This window comes from Mauremys mutica, chromosome 10 (assembly GCF_020497125.1).
Source record: "Mauremys mutica isolate MM-2020 ecotype Southern chromosome 10, ASM2049712v1, whole genome shotgun sequence".
In the NCBI taxonomy this organism is placed as follows: Eukaryota; Metazoa; Chordata; order Testudines; family Geoemydidae; genus Mauremys; species Mauremys mutica.
The window spans coordinates 55881300-55898017 of NC_059081.1; the positions used below are offsets into that span (position 1 = coordinate 55881300).

Here is a 16718-nt window from a genome sequence, read left to right on the forward strand (position 1 = left end):
AAAGAACAACCGTAATGTTTTGTTCAGAGTTACGAATATTTCAGAGTTATGAACAACCTCCATTCCTGAGGTGTTCATAACTCTGAGGTTCTGCTGTAATAAATATTACTTAAAGGCACATAGTCAGGATTCATTGATCAGATCTCTGGACCATCAAATCAAGCTGTGGTAGTAGTCAATACATGATCCTTTGGGGGAAGTTGTAACGCCCCATCCCTCCCAAAATACACCTGCCTAGTCTAGTGTGCATTGCTGTACACAGGGAAGAAAAAGATCTGCTTGAACCCTGCAGAGGTCAGTTTACACCCAGAGGAATGAGATTTGGTCCCCCTCAGCTTTGTGACACCCTTCCAGTAAGAAAAGGGAGAACACCAGGTTTGTGTTTGGATCTATAATAGGAGAAATGTAGAGGAAGTGTATGCCTATAGTTAGGAAAAAATACTTTCTTTTGAAAAGTCACACAGACCTGTGTATGTTATGGCAACCTGATGCTGCTATTATGGTTGAGATGATAAAGCTAGAATTACCACTGACCAAGTCAAACTTGACTCAGTGAACTGTCTGAAGGAAAAAAAACCTGACATTGGTGCATGGAAGTAACTGCAGGAGTTCACTGCTGTACTGTTTGTTACAAAGCTTTTATAGTAGAGTTGTTAGAGATGAGCATTTCATTGGATAAAGCCTGAGTCATCAGGCTTGATGTGGAGCAAACTGGACAGGGCTTTGGGGATGAAATTTGTCCATAAGCTGGGGACAGCATTCCCCCTCTCCCCCCAGCTGTTTTTCTAGCCTTCAGGACTCAAAGTGCTGGTAGCCTCTCTCTGTCGCCGGCCTGTTGTGTTAAGGCCACTGGAAATCCTGTGGCAGCTCTCCTGACCTGCTCCCACTGGAGCCCTCCACACTGGCTTATACAGACTGGCTGATACAGACGCTCCTTGGTGGCATGCAAGGAGTGGAAAGGTAAGGGGTGAATAGAAGTCCTACTGTGCTTACTACCTGCCAAGTTCTATTTTGCTTTATCTAAGGTCTCTGAGAAAGACACACTCTGAATCTCAAGGATTCAGTAAGCATCGCATTGTGCTTTTAAACTGAGTGAGTGTTTTGGATTAATAAAAGATTTGTTCTTCTGTAGGTGAATACAATGGAGAGTTTCCTGATAGTCTGCAGCATGAATACCTTGCAGGGGCGGCTCCAGGCCCCAGCACACCAAGCGACGGCTTGGGGCGGCATGCCGCGGGGGGCGCTCTGCCGGTCTCCGGGAGGGCGGCAGGTGGCTCCGTTGGACCTCCCGCAGGCGTCCCTGCGGAGGGTCCGCTGGTCTCGCGGCTTCGGTGGAGCATCTGCAGGCACGCCTGCGAGAGGTCCACCGGAGCCGCGGGACCAGCAGACCCTCCACAGGCACGCCTGCAGGACGTCCACCGGAGCCGCGGACCGGCGACCGGCAGAGTGCCCCCCACGGCGTGCCGCCGTGCTTGGGGCGGCGAAATGGCTAGAGCCACCTCTGATACCTTGGGCATTTAGCACAAGAACACAGTTTTGCTATTCATACACATAAGCTCTTGGCACCTTTTAGCTTGTTAGGTGTCTGTAATCATTCCTGTATTTAGTTCCGAGTGAAAGGTGACATAGATCAGGAGTTATAGCCAATAGAGACATTGCAACATAAAAGTATTTGTAGTTTAATGTTGTTAGAAGAATAAAACATAGGAATTGAATTTATTAGAGACGTAAAGTAAGAAAATAACTAATTATATTGGTCCTGAGCCTTGGGTCTACCTGAGCTAAACTCAACACTGGACCTGAGTGGAAACAAAGTTGGCTTCAAGCCCCCTTTGCTCTTCTCCAGTCTCTGGGACAGGCAGGACTGAATTGACCCCTTGCATAACTTAGAGCAGTCCAGACGCTTCTCTAAATTGTTCCATCTTGTATCATGCCCCCAGTGTTGAGAGGTAGCAAGGCTTGGAGCTGGCTACACCACACTGATTGAATCCTTAGCTGCCCCACTAGAGCAGTGTAAAGGTGCAAGAGCAGAGGTCAGGGTCTGGCTTTCTCTGAGAAAAAACACATTTTGTTTGTTTTGGGGTTTTTATTTTGTTTAAATAGCTTTTATTCATCTGCGTGAAATAAAATCTAATTATCAGGAGAATCTTTGTTTGATGCTTACTTACAGATGGAAGCAGGCTGATTTGTTAGTAAATCTTGCTCTTTTTATTTTAAATAAACAAATTATGGAATAACAAAATAGATAGTTCACGGAAATGTCCTTAGTGGAACCTGCTCCACCACTAACTGAGAAATGTAAATTAGATTATTTTCTTAATGTTAGGTAAGCATGCACCTCTAGAAGAAAATATGTCCCCTCCCTGAGATTTAATAAAGCTATAGTTTAAAAAAGATTAACGGCACACTTTTTTGAGCATTTAATGTTTGCAAAACTTGAATAAATGTTTTGGATGATTACATTTTGAAATGAAAACTGCCTTATTAAATTGAAATTATATACAAATTTCAGGCTTCATTTTAAAAGCATTACAAAGAAATCATACAATAGTGACCAAATAAGGAACACCTGGAGTGGTTATGAGCTCATTCTTGGATCAATTTACAATTGCAAATTGCATTGTTTTCTCCTCCATGTATTGTATTGTAGATTAGAGTGATTAGTTGTTAATGTCAATTAAAATAATTATATCAGTTGCAATAACATCCAAATCCTGCTCATTTTACATAATTAGTCCCCAGGATTAGATTTGAATTGATTGACTTGATAAACAGATATGAAAAAGTCCTTCTTGGAGAGGAAACACTATTTTTCTACAATTTTAAATTGCCTATATGACACCAACTAAAAACTCTCTGCAATAAACCCTAAAGATTAAGAGTAAGCATTAAAGGCAGCACTCAATGGTCCCAGGAAGGCCCATTATTTTTGTCACCTAAAATAAATTGTTTGATTCAAGGTACCACTGCCATAAAAAACCACAGCCATTTCACAACTAAAAATAAACAACTTGTGTGTTTTCCACAGAAGCCAATTGGTGAGCATGCTTTGTAACAAATCTTGCTGCTCTCTCTGGCAAAGACAAAATGACAGATCTTTAGAGCTCCACTGAAGTCAGTGGGACAGATTTACCCCAGCCGAGGATCTGGCCCAGAGTACCTCAATAATTGTATAGATTGCTATAGATTCAAAGTCCAAAAATGTCTCAGTTACTGTATTTATTTAAGAAGACTTTAAATGTGAATTCTTTCTAAATTAATATGAGCGGTATTGCCAACCTCCAAACATTCAAAAATCATGTGTCCCCACCAAAAATATGAGACTAGCTTAAAAATCATGAGATTTAAAAAAAAAAACCACCACCACACATTGAGTACTTTTCATATGCCTTCAGCTTTCTGAGCCTTTATCGTGCATTTGTTTAATGTTTTCAACCACTTCCCCACAACCATGAGGACTAGAAACTTACCTTTTATTTTAATTGAAAGCTGAGATTCTCATTCAATGTTTTGATTACAGACGCTGGGGCTTTAAGAGCATAACGTAAGAACGGCCATACTGGGTCAGACCAATGGTGCATCTCACCTTGTATCCTGTCTTCCGACAGTGGCCAATGCCAGATGCTTCACAGGGAATAAACAGAACAGGGCAATCACCAAATGATCCATCCCCTGTCGTGCAATCCCAGCATCTGGCAGTCAAAGGCTTAGGGAGTTGCATTCCTGATCATCTTGGTAAATAGTCAGTGATGGGCTTATACTCCATGAATTTATCTAATTTTTTTTTAATCCAGTTATAGTTTTGACCTTCACATCATCCCCTGGGAACAAGTTTTACTGTGTTGTGTGAAGTACTTCCTTTTGCTTGTTTTAAGCCTGCTGCTTATTAATATCATTGTGTGAAAGACACCAAATACCACAAGACTCACCATAAAACTGCAGAAGTTGGCAACACTGTATGAGGTTTTTCCTGCTTCCATTGAAATCATTGGAAGTAGGTTCAGTTCCTGGTTTTGGAATCTACCGTGTTCCACTAAAAGCGAGATATGGAATTTCATATGGATTTTGCTAAAAACCACAAACATGTTGTTTTAAATTTAAATAACTTTTTCTTTAAAAATCTAAAAGTGGGAAAGAAAAGGCTCTTATACTAACTACTGTATAATTGGCTGCATTCATTTATACTCATTAGCATCTGTTGCTTAAAGATTTTCATACCAGCAATATATTAAATTGCAGTATGATGACTCAGGAACAGAAAAATCTGCTGGTGAAATAAAAAAAAAAGGCTGGACTAATGTGCTGGGTTCATTGACTTTCTTTCTCCCTATTTTAATCCTGATTAGCATACTAAATGCTACAATAAATGGCTAGAGTAATTTTGCCTGTCATTAAAAGTTTTAATTCATTGCCTTGACAGATTAGCTAAAGACCTTTAATTCTAAAGTTTAGAGGTTTTGTAATTGTTCCCAATAGAGCCAGTTGGCTTTGAATACGGTGGTTGTATTTGTTTGATAACACTTCAGATGTTATTGAATGAGCTAATGTGGAGGGTGCTGTATATAAGATGTACAATAAAGCGCAGAGAAATACTTCAAAAACAGAAAACGTTAATAATGACCTACCTCCTCAAATAGCTATCCCAACAATGCAAACATTTGTACTTAGTTTTTATACTGCTTACGGAGCAGTATATGCTGGGATTTAATTTAACAGGTAAAGTCATCTAGATCCATGGTGGGATCCTTAAAATACTATGTTACTGAGTATTTGGTTTTCTGGTCAGATCTACAGTGCAAGAAATATGGGCCTGGTTTTCAAACTAGGTCATTGTTTTGAAGGCACAGTTCTGCAACATTAAAGAATTGCACCAACAGTTTTATGCCTGCGTTTCATTCATGCTCTCTACAAAATAGCACACACAAACATGGAGGCCTTGTTTGAAAATCAGGCCCTGTGAGCTTCAAGGATTATAGGGAGGTCATATTTTTTGTACTAATTCTCCTGAGGCTTTGGCTTTGGGCTGGCAGTAGGTTTTGGGGCTGCAGTTGCTCCTCCTGGCCACTGGGGCTGCTGTGGTGCCTGCTGAGCAGGTAATTAGGCAGTTTCTCTGCCTCCCACCTGCCTGATCTCTCCTCCTCCTTCCCGTTGCCAGGCAGCATGGAGCCGGGAGGGAAGGCCGGCGCCCTCCTGGTGCGTAGGGTGGAGCTGAGACGGGCCTGACGGGCCAGCACAGGAGCCGGCGGGAGCCCGTGCTGGGGGCCGGGACAGAACGCAGCATTGGCAGCCCAGAGGGCTCCCTGGACCCCTCAGTGACCGGGCTGACGTCGGGTGACGAGATGTTACCCTGGCCTGTGCCCGTGAGGGCTGCTGTGCTTTCCCTTCTGGTCGCTGAGCCGCCAGGGCGCGCTCGGCTCGTGCTCCAGGCTGTTCCCTGCAGCCTGGGGTGTTGGAAACGCACCTTCCTGTCAGTGACCCCTGTGAGTCTCCCGTGTTCCCCTGACGCCAGCGGCGGGGGCTTCGTGGGAACACCAGATATGGCAAGAGAGGGCAACACTGAAGGAGGGGAATGGAAAGCGGGTCAGAACGCGGGCAAGGCCATCTCCCACCTACCCAGGCTTTCTCTTCTACCTCAACCCCCACCCCCAGGCTCTTCTAGGCTCTCCCCCCACTCCCTTCATCCCCATAGCAACCCTCCAGGTTAATTCCATAACTGTCAAGCTTCTCACTGCTCAGTGAACCCTCCCCAATCCCAACTCCTCCAGTTACCTTGATTGTCCGCAGCCCCTCTCCTCCCAGTATGCTTCTCAGGAGTGATTGTGACAGCTGTGTTGTTGCAGCCAAGCAAGACACTGTGTAGTTATATTCTATAACCGAGTAGAGAATTGAATTATGGGAAGGGATAGTGCTTTATGTTTTGATGATCAAACAAATATAAGGTAGCTATGCTTTGTATATTATATGTACCTGACAAAGGGCCGAAGAAAATGTACTTAATTATTTTTAAATTATTTTACAGGATCCTTCCAACCAAAAATGTGGAAGGAAGAAAACTGTGTCCTTCAGCAGCATGCCATCCGAGAAGAAAATAAGCAGTGCTAGTGACTGTATCAGCTTTATGCAGGCTGGGTGTGAACTGAAGAAAGTCCGTCCAAATTCCCGCATTTATAATCGTTTTTTTACTCTAGACACTGACTTGCAAGCTCTTCGCTGGGAACCTTCCAAGAAAGACCTTGACAAGGCTAAGCTTGATATTTCTGCTGTAAAAGAGATAAGACTAGGGAAGAACACTGAAACATTCAGGAACAATGGACTTGCAGACCAGATTAGTGAAGACTGTGCATTCTCTGTAATTCATGGGGAGAACTACGAGTCACTTGACCTGGTTGCCAATTCAGCTGATGTGGCCAACATTTGGGTGTCAGGTTTACGTTACCTGGTTTCTCGTAGCAAACAACCTCTGGATTTGATGGAAAACAGCCAGAATACCCCACGGTTTGTGTGGCTAAAAACTGTATTTGAAGCTGCAGATGTTGATGGTAATGGCATAATGTTAGAAGATACATCTGTAGAGTTAATCAAACAGCTTAATCCTACCCTAAAGGAATCAAAGATTAGGTTAAAATTTAAAGAAATCCAGAAAAGCAAAGAAAAACTAACAACTCGAGTAACTAAAGAGGAATTTTGTGAAGCATTCAGCGAACTTTGCACAAGACCTGAAGTTTATTTCTTACTAGTGCAGATATCTAAAAACAAAGAATATTTGGATGCTAATGACCTCATGCTTTTTTTAGAAGCTGAGCAAGGAGTTGCTCATATAACTGAAGAAATGTGTCTAGACATTATCCGCAGGTATGAACTTTCTCAAGAAGGACGGTTGAAGGGATTTCTGGCAATTGATGGATTTACTCAGTATTTGGTGTCCCCAGAATGTGATATTTTTGACCCTGAGCACAGAAAAGTTGTCCAGGATATGACTCAGCCTTTATCACATTACTATATCAATGCATCTCACAATACCTATCTAATAGAAGACCAGTTTAGAGGACCAGCTGATATCAATGGTTATGTCAGGGCTTTAAAAATGAATTGTAGGAGTATTGAACTTGATGTTTGTGATGGTCCCGATAATGAGCCCATCATTTGTAACCGTAATAGCATGACATCACCACTTGCCTTTCGAAATGTTATTGAGGTAATAAACAAATTAGCCTTCATTACTTCAGAGTATCCTCTTATTCTCTGCTTGGGTAACCACTGCTCAATACAACAACAGAAAGTAATGGTTCAACACATGAAGAAGATTTTTGGAAACAAACTCTACACAGAAGCACCTTTACCATCAGAAGCCTACCTTCCATCACCTGAGAAATTGAAAATGAAGATCATTGTGAAAGGGAAGAAGCTTCTCTCTGACCAGGATTTATTAGAAGGAGAAGTCACTGATGAAGATGAAGAGGCTGAAATATCTCGAAGAATGTCTGAAGATTATGTGAATGAACCAAGGCTGATCTGGCTGTGCAGAGAGTTGTCTGATTTAGTATCGATATGCAAGTCTGTCCAGTACAAAGATTTTGTGGTATCTATGAAAAGTCAGAATTATTGGGAAATCTGCTCTTTCAGTGAGGCAGAGGCCAGTAGAATTGCAAACGAATATCCAGAGGATTTTGTCAATTACAACAAGAAATTTTTGTCTAGGATATATCCAAGTGCTATGAGGATAGACTCTAGTAACTTAAATCCCCAAGATTTTTGGAATTGTGGTTGTCAGATAGTGGCAATGAACTATCAGACTCCAGGACCAATGATGGACCTACATACTGGCTGGTTTTTACAGAATGGAGGATGTGGCTATGTCCTTAGACCTTCTGTTATGCGTGATGCAGTATCTTACTTTAGTGCAAATACAAAGGGCATTGTTCCAGGGGTCTCTCCTCAAGTTCTACATGTCAAAATTATCAGTGGTCAGAACTTTCCAAAACCCAAGGGAGCTTGTGCAAAAGGGGATGTCATAGACCCATATGTTTGCATAGAAATTCATGGAATTCCTGCAGACTGTGCAGAACAAAGAACTAAAACTGTTCAGCAAAACAGTGACAATCCTATCTTTGATGAAAGCTTTGAGTTCCAAATAAATCTACCAGAACTTGCCATGATCCGTTTTGTTGTTTTGGATGATGATTATATTGGTGATGAGTTTATAGGCCAGTATACCATACCACTTGAATGTTTACAGCCTGGATATCGACATATACCCTTGCGCTCCTTTGTTGGAGATATCATGGAGCATGTTACACTTTTTGTTCACATTGCAATAACTAATCGAAGTGGAGGAGGAAAAGCACAGAAGCGCAGTCTGTCGGTGAGAATAGGAAAGAAAGGAAGCGAGTATACCATGCTGAGGAACACAAGCCTTAAGATTATAGATGATATCTTTAAACTAGCAGTGCATCCATTACGAGAGGCCACTGACATGAGGGAAAACATGCAGGTATGAAACTTTTTACTTCATTATTGCTTTGTACTGAACACTTGGGTGAACATTCTGATCTCAGTCACAGCAGTATAACTCCACTGAAGTCAATGGACTTGCTTCAAAATTATACCTGTGTAACTAAAAGGAATATCTAGCCTTTGCCGTTTAAATACATAAAACGCTGATTTGCAAAAGCTTGATATTTACTGAGGTTTAATTAACATATAGATGTCAGGCTAAGCATCTGTTTAAGTTTTGAAAAATATTTAAAAGAAAAAAAAATCAAAACCCACTCTGCTGATTTTAGCTAATTGGGAGATTTGAGTTGAGGACTAGCTTGTATCTCCAGGCCCTAGGACTAGAGAGACATCCCATCCTGTCTCCTTTTTGAAGAATGTCAGCTTACCTTTATCTTGCTAACTAGTGAGAAGCGTGTGTGTGTGTGTGTGTATGCATGCATGCATGCATGCTTAGAAACACCCAAATGAATGAGTCATTAAGGTCTTGTCTACATTACAGATGTGTACTCTGCTAAGAACACATCCTTTAGGTATGTGATCCTACCTAAAACACATTCCTCCCCATACACACATGCTCTATACATTTAACATGTCAACCAAATACCATTGGGATTACATTTGGCTTTTAGCTAAATGCTGGTTTAGTCTGAACTGGTTCAATGCAACGTGGACAGCATTAACTCAGTTTGGGCTGAAATGGATAGACCTCCTGCTACTGTACCATAGTCCCAGAATCCAGTTCTTATAGATGTGTCAGGAACTGTGGGATAAGCACCCAGTGTGCAATTGAAAAAGTTTAATGGACAGGAGGAAACTGCAATGGTTCAGAATGTGAGTCAGCATGGTATGTTTGCAGTCTTTGTGCTTAATTTCATGCATTCTCACTGGTTCAGTTAGGAGAAAATCAGATCTGTGGTGTAGATGCTGCCAAAGAGAAACAAAACTGAATAAGGTTAAACAATACGAATTTTATTTATATACGAGAATGTACAATAGCTATTTTCTAAGGAAACTGTATTTATCCTTGGAAAACAGGACAAGAACACATTTTATATTACTTCACTGACCCTGCAATTCTGGACAGAGTCTAAAGCAAATTTAGTTTTGGCAGCTGGAAAGGTTTACAAAATGACATACGTTATAAATCACTCTCAGAGGAATATCTTAAGCATATTTTTAAGAATGGGAAACTCTTCCCAGGCTTTTCTTCCTTGCAGGCCTTGAAAATAACTAATTTGAACCTCTGACTCCATCTTCTGTTCCCTTACATTCCTTTATTCTGTAACAATAAATATTAGCTTACAGCTGTATATACTAAGTAGTATAACCAGAAAATAATTTATAAACCTGACCTAAAAATAGTATTAGTTTGTGTTCAAAAACTAAATTTTGCTTCTAGATCTTGTTCTCAAAGATGCTTTGTATGACAACCAGACAACAGATTTTATTTTCTAATGCACCATTCGAATATTTTTGGTTAATAGAAGAGCCATTGTTAATTACTTGAACATTTTCTGATGCATGACCTGCAAAGATATAGAGTCCTGCAAATCCACAAGTATCCACTTTATATCTGTGCATAGCTATGTTTGTGGATGCAGCTGTATTGTTTACTATCTTTGCAGACCGGATACAGATCCAAATTTTTGTATATGCATAGGGCTCCAACAGTGGGATCGGGTGCAGGTGCAGATGCGAATACATATAAAAGGTGGAGTGCGGGTCACAAGTTCATTATTGTGGATGCAGATTGGATGTGGATCCAAATTTTTCTATCCTCACAGGGGTCTAAAATGCAGTATGTTAACAGTTGTGTTCTCCTGGTTGCTATAATGTTCTGTTACTGGGATTATTGTGGATTTTGGCAACAGTGGTATGACTTGGAAGAAGGTAAATCACGAGGACAAGTCAACCACGTGTCTGCTGACTTCTGCATAAATTCTGGAGTTTTAATTAGGTTTGACCTGGGTCACTTGGTTTTCTTACAGGTGACCCATGAAAGAGAAAAAATGTTTGCCCTTTTTATTTTTTCTGATCCACAATGCAGACCTTAAAGACAATGATTTTTCTCTTGCTTGCTTTTCTCATGAGAAACATCGGATTTTTCCAATTTATGTTTGCTGGAGGACAATGGACAATTAGAGATTTGAAATATGAGCACTTGATGGGGAAGAGCTTTTTAGTCAGATCTTGGCTGTGCTGTAGGTGGCCTGCCAGAGCAAAGCACCTATGGGGCTGGCAAATTGGCTGTCTGAGCATTCCACCAGGAGGATATCTCTAGACATGCACATCTAGACCCTAGTGATCACTAGCTGCTTGAACCATCCAGTTGGGGTGGTAGACAGCCAGTGGCACTAACACCAGCCCTCTAGTTATATTATTATATGGAGAGATACCTATTTCATAGAACCGGAAGGGACCCTGAAAGGTCATTGAGTCCAGCCCCCTGCCTTCACTAGCAGGACCAACTACTGATTTTGCTCCAGATCCCTAAGTGGCCCCCTCAAGGACTGAACTCCAATCCTGGGTTTAGCAGGCCCATGCTCAAACCACTGAGCTATCCCTCCCCGCTTATTGCTCCATGGTGCCTCAGGACAGACTGATGCTGGACCAGGAACAGAAAGCATAAACCTGCATTGGGCACAGAAGAGCTGGACTTGAGAATCTGGCCCTTTTGTTTGTTTTTTCACAACTCTTAGGGCTTGCCTACACTGCGAGTTACTGATAAGCAAGCAGGGTGTGACTCTACAATGCACCAGTTTGCCGCACAATAGCTTGCTGTATGAACACTGCTCCAGTTCAGTGAAATTTCCAGAGTGCAGCTTAGTAGAAATGTCACTGTGCTGTAGCAGTGTCCGCATGGGACGTTAATGTGCGGCAAGCTGGTGCACTGTAGATGCTCACAGTGGCTTGCCATGCAGTAACTCTCTGTGGGGACACGCCCTAATGCAAACTGCTGACAGAGATTTGGAATAAAAGTTTTATTTGTGAAAAGGTAAATCCCCCTCCCCCAGTCAGGTAAGGGTTAGGGTTGAGTACTCCAACCCTTTGAACACTTCAGCAAAATCAGGGAAGATGAGTTTCTATTTCTGATATTCCTACATTTTATAAAAAGCAGTTACATGTTTTTTCAGGCCTTCTATAAAAATCATAAAGAAGCAGCAAAGGTCACAACTCTTTTTTTATTTTACTCTTTGCAGATTATCTTTTAATTCTTATGAGTTTCTTATCCTCACTCAAAACAGTATGATCACAGGAACAGACTTATTCTTAGAATTTTGCAAATGCTCACGAAACCAGTTGTGTGTGTGTGTGTGGCACTAATTGACTTACTTTTATAAACCAGAATGGGATGATGAGCTACAGTAAATGCAAATCCATTTTTTCCGCACAGAATGCAATTGTGTCCGTTAAAGAGCTTTGTGGACTCCCTCCAATTGCCAGTCTGAAGCAGTGCATCTTGACTTTATCCTCACGGCTCATAAACAGCGACAATACTCCCTCTGCCACTGTCTATATGAAAGATACATTCCCTTACCTGGAGCCTCTGGGGACCACGCCTGATGTGCAGAAAAAGCTTATGTCTGCATACGATCTGGTATGAGCTTTTCTAACTGTGTTTTTATTACTGTGTTGTTGTTATTTTGAAATATGGTGGGCCAATTCATGCTTCTGTTACTCTTGTGAGAGGTCCCATTGAGGTTAGTGGGGCTATTCATTTGCATAAGATAAGCAAGATTTGGCCCGTAATCATGAAATAGATTTATCTGTATTCACTTACCTGCAGTTTGATTGTAGTGAATTATATCGCTGGAGATAAAATTCTGCAAAGCTTGAGCTACAGAGTAGCAAGATATTGACATACAGAGAGCATTATTTTACCAGTAGAAAGAATTAATACCACTCATTATTTTTAGTGAAAGCTTAGATTATGCAGTAAATAGCTAAGATTGTACAAGATCCTAACGGACAGTATTTTTGTTCTCATGCTTTTTTTTGTTTTAAGATATGTTTCAAATAATACTAGAATAAACCATTGGAAAATTTTTCTAGAAATTCTTCATGACAGAAAACCAACTAAGAGCATACGAAAGAAACAGAATGAAATGAATAAAAAAGGATCTTGGTTAGTGAGGCCACATATTTCCCTAAAGTATTTTCCTACAACTTCATCTGTTTTAGGTTGATGATTTAACATGTTCAAATATAATTCGTTTCTAAAAAGAATAAGTCCCTATTTTCCAAAGTTTTTCTAAATATTTATTTTCTTTTTTAGATTGTGTCAGTGTGCAGAATATTGAAATCTGTTGTCTTTTCTTGATGAAAGAGTAAATGATATATCTCAACATTAATATTTCAAAGTATAATATAGTGTCTGTGTGTGGGGATTACACCTTCAACTGTTGAAAGAAGTTATAGTGAAAAATGCCACCCTTCCTTATTGTGGCATTTGTAATGACTCAGGTGGTGGTTCTTTTTAATAGAGAAGTGGTTGTTAACCTTAAGAAATTTCTTTCTACTAGAGGAAATGTCAGTCCATGTGACAGGTGAAAAATGGGAGCCAGTGTATGTTTATGCTGGTAAAAGCGAACCCAAACTAGAAAGCTTTAGTGAACTCTGAATTTAAATTATGCAGGGAACATGTGGGGCTAAATTAAGAGATAAGGAGATTAATAGAGCAGAAAGGGACAATCTTCGTTGTTGTTGTCCAACAGTTCTCAACTGAAAGGGCTCGTATTCATAACACTGAAAACAAAGGGAGACTTTGGCAGAACACCATGTAAAATATTTTGTGTATGTTTTGAATAAAAGATATGCTGAAGTGCTACCTTTATAGGTTTTTAATGGCGAAGATTTCAAATCTTAGGGACTGATTCTGCAGATACTTGCTCTATTCCTTTACTCACCTAAGTAGTCCATTAACCTCAAAGGACTACTCTTGGGTTTATGCAGCTGGAGCCTTGTTTGGCTCCCCCCCAGACACACACACACAAAGTTGGTTCATATTAACACTGAGTTGTCTATTAAATACCTTCATGTAGCACATCTCTTATATTCGAGGAGTATATTTTAATTCCTTTAACAGTAGAACTGTTATGGGATGTTATGAAAATTAATCACTGATTTAAAAAAAAATGCTACAAGTGTTGTATTTTTTCTGTGGGTAAACCTGTCATCTGAACATATCTTTTTTTTCCATGAAAGTGGTAAACTCTGTCAGTGTGTTTAATGGGGCATAGACCGCTCGGCTATTCCACGTGAATGAAGATGCAGATGCTCTGAGACGGGTAGCAATGATCTTGAAAACAATTAGCTGTCTGTTATACTGGATTGTTCTTTTGTCAACAGACATGCTAGACAAAGATCATTTTCTGTGGGTTGTTTGCTTTTTCCTGGACAATTACGTGTTTTTTTAAATTACTATAGACCCTTGAAAAGGAGTTACAGTTCCAGAAACAAAGCACATGAGATGTTTCAAATTGTGCTACCGTAACATTTTGTTTGAGAGTCTCCCAGAAGAATTTCATATTTGTTTCGTTTAAAAAAAATGGCCTCTCTGCAATAGTTTTGTGGAACTTACCTTTAATTCTACATTTTATGAAGAAAAAGAATCCCCAGAAGAAATGCAGGGTGTATAAGAGATCTGAAGAGTAGAAAAAGGATGGAATCTACTAAAAGCAAGAAACTTAGATGAAGTGTTGGCAGAAAAATTAATTTACCCATTTTGAAGAATATATGAAAATGTAGGAACATGCTTTATAGCTGTTTATTTTCCAAGTTTTACTCATAGATTTGGTTATTACTATATATGATCAATTGATCCCCCTAACTGTTATCACTAATTCTCACCCACTTACAATGGTATAATATAATGTTTCATTTGTAAAGCTACAATTCAGATTTTTTCATGTAATAGGAATCTTCCTGGATTTCTTCATTTTCACCTTTACTTGTGCTTGCTCGCTTTCTTCAAAGGTTGGCATAGCAATCTTCTCTGAGGTGGGCAGCATGCAGCTCATTTTAGAACCTGTCAAATTCATTTAAAAGTTCATTGATCACATTTAAAATGGAAATATTTAGCATGTGGAAAGTGACATAAGCTAAGCTGGAAAGTAGAAATGGTTGAATTGTTCATTGCAAATAATTATACAAGTAATTTAGCACTTTTTTACTTGTGAATTGTTCTAAAAAAGATTCCGATTTCTGTGTCTGTATTCAATATTCATATGTATTTGCATAATAGCTTATGCAAACAAATTTGAGCCTCTGGCTGCTTGTGAATAGTTCATTTAAACTGTTAGCTGTTTGTGGTAACCATTCACCTAAGTCTCATGGTATTGTTTTTCCTCCCTGATTGGAAGACTGAAGCTTTTTAAACACAAATGTTACATTTAGCAAATAATAAATAAACGAATCCTCTTTTTGCACACAGATACCCCTGCTCCCGTGCAGAGACAAATACTTCTATCAAAAATCCCATTCCTCAAACATTTATGCAAATGTTTGTGAATAACAAATAATAAGAGGTACAAAGATGGTTTGACTGAAAAGCCATTTGGAATTTGAACAAATGTTTTTGAATGCTCTTCTTCAGCATTCAAACATCTGTATGGGAAATTATTTTGGTTAGGTGAAAAAAAGCAACTTTTTTCCAGATATTGCTCAGAAAGGAAAGGCTGGGGTAGTATAGGAACACATTTCAAGAGAGAGGGATTAGGGATTTTTGAGAAAGGGGAAAACGTTAGTGAAGAGTAAGTAGCTATATTGCACACAATTTATATGCAGATATTATGTTAATCCAATTTTAATGTTAAACAATTTTTTAAAAGCCAGGAAATACACAAGTTTGGGGATTTTTTGGTGGTTTTTTTGCAGATTCAGACTCCCTTGGCCATTGACACACTTCCAAATGGATATTATAGGTCAGATCGTCAGCTGGCGCAGATCAGCATCAATCATTAAAGTTAGTGGAGAAATGCAGATCTATAACAGATGAAGTTCTGCCCCAAATATGTGCCACACTTCAAATTTCAACCCTATTTGAATTTTCTCTATTGTCACAAGTGTGATAGTCTTTTATTCCAATGGGACAGGTACCTCATTTTCACTTGCATCATTCAAAAATGGCTGAACAGATTTTCCAGACTTTCCCAAAAAAATTTGTCTTTCAACTGAGGCAATTTCAGCACCAAAGAATCATTTTTCAGACAGCTCTGAACAAGCAAAAAGGAGCGGGGTGGTTAACTTCACTAGTATTCACTGCCAAGTGAATGTTGTATTACACTGATGTCAAGCATAGCTTAAAGCAGAATTTGGTCCAGCTTGTGAATATTAACTATGTATGGAAACTTGTATTGATATTTGGTTTTAGAGTTTGGTTGCATATTTTCATCTACATATGGGTGTAGTGTGTAAAAGCAATTTTTAGATTTCTTATTGTATTTTCTCTCAATATTTTTTTCTCTCCATCTGTGTGTACATCTTTCTCCATCTGTGTATCTTTCTCTTTCCTTCCTCTAGTCTTATTTTTGTTTATCTTCCCCTCCCCCCAGTCACATCCATTAGTTCCCTGCAAAATATGGCCTGAGTGATATCAGAGCTCTTAATATGAAATACCATTAGGTTGCCTTTCTTTCAGTATTTTGTAGCGTAGACATGCTCCAAGTACAACCAAAAAGCAAGTATTTCTGCTGATTTGTAGCCTGATTGTATTCATTTTTAAGCCCAAAAATCTTACACAATCTTTTTTTCACAAGTATTTGTAAAGAAACTATCAAAGAGCAATATCAAACTAAAATTCAGGATATTTGTATTCAGACCCCTTGCAGTCCTACTGTAACCTGTTATAGTTCAAACTCTGCCAAATGATGTCAGCATTCTTGAGAGGCTTTCTTACTACCACAGTGTGTTGTGTGTATGCTCAACATATAGAAAACTGAATTTGTTGTACATTGGAATAGATATCATGGTATTGTACATAGCCAGTATCCCTTTTCTAGCCCTGTCAGCAACTAGATATCCCCACTTCTTACCAGGCTTGCTGGCAGACGATTACCTGCTTGGCTGTTTCTTGTCCTAAATGCCTGCAATAAATGCTTGATGTTAAAAGAGAAAATCCTTTAAAAATGTTCATTAACTCAATTTGCACTTCAGTTCTTCGACCGATAGATTATATTTTTGCAGAGGGAGGGCAAGATTCTGCTTGCACTCCTCAGGCAAAA

At 39.6% G+C, this 16718-nt stretch overlaps 1 protein-coding gene across 4 annotated transcripts in view; it reads left to right on the top strand.

Annotated features, from left to right (window-relative positions):
• The window catches only part of PLCL1 (phospholipase C like 1 (inactive)), a 316303-nt gene that overhangs the window by 253913 nt on the left and 45672 nt on the right, over positions 1–16718 (top strand). For 2 of the 4 annotated variants that reach the window (XM_044978470.1, XM_044978471.1), the window contains exons 2-3: positions 6020–8491; positions 11891–12094. In XM_044978470.1, coding sequence (XP_044834405.1) covers positions 6020–8491; positions 11891–12094 — 2676 coding nt within the window. Of the gene's footprint in view, positions 1–5140; positions 5194–5724; positions 5940–6019; positions 8492–11890; positions 12095–16718 lie in introns of those variants that run through there. The other 2 variants (XM_044978472.1, XM_044978473.1) reach the window with 2 other exon arrangements.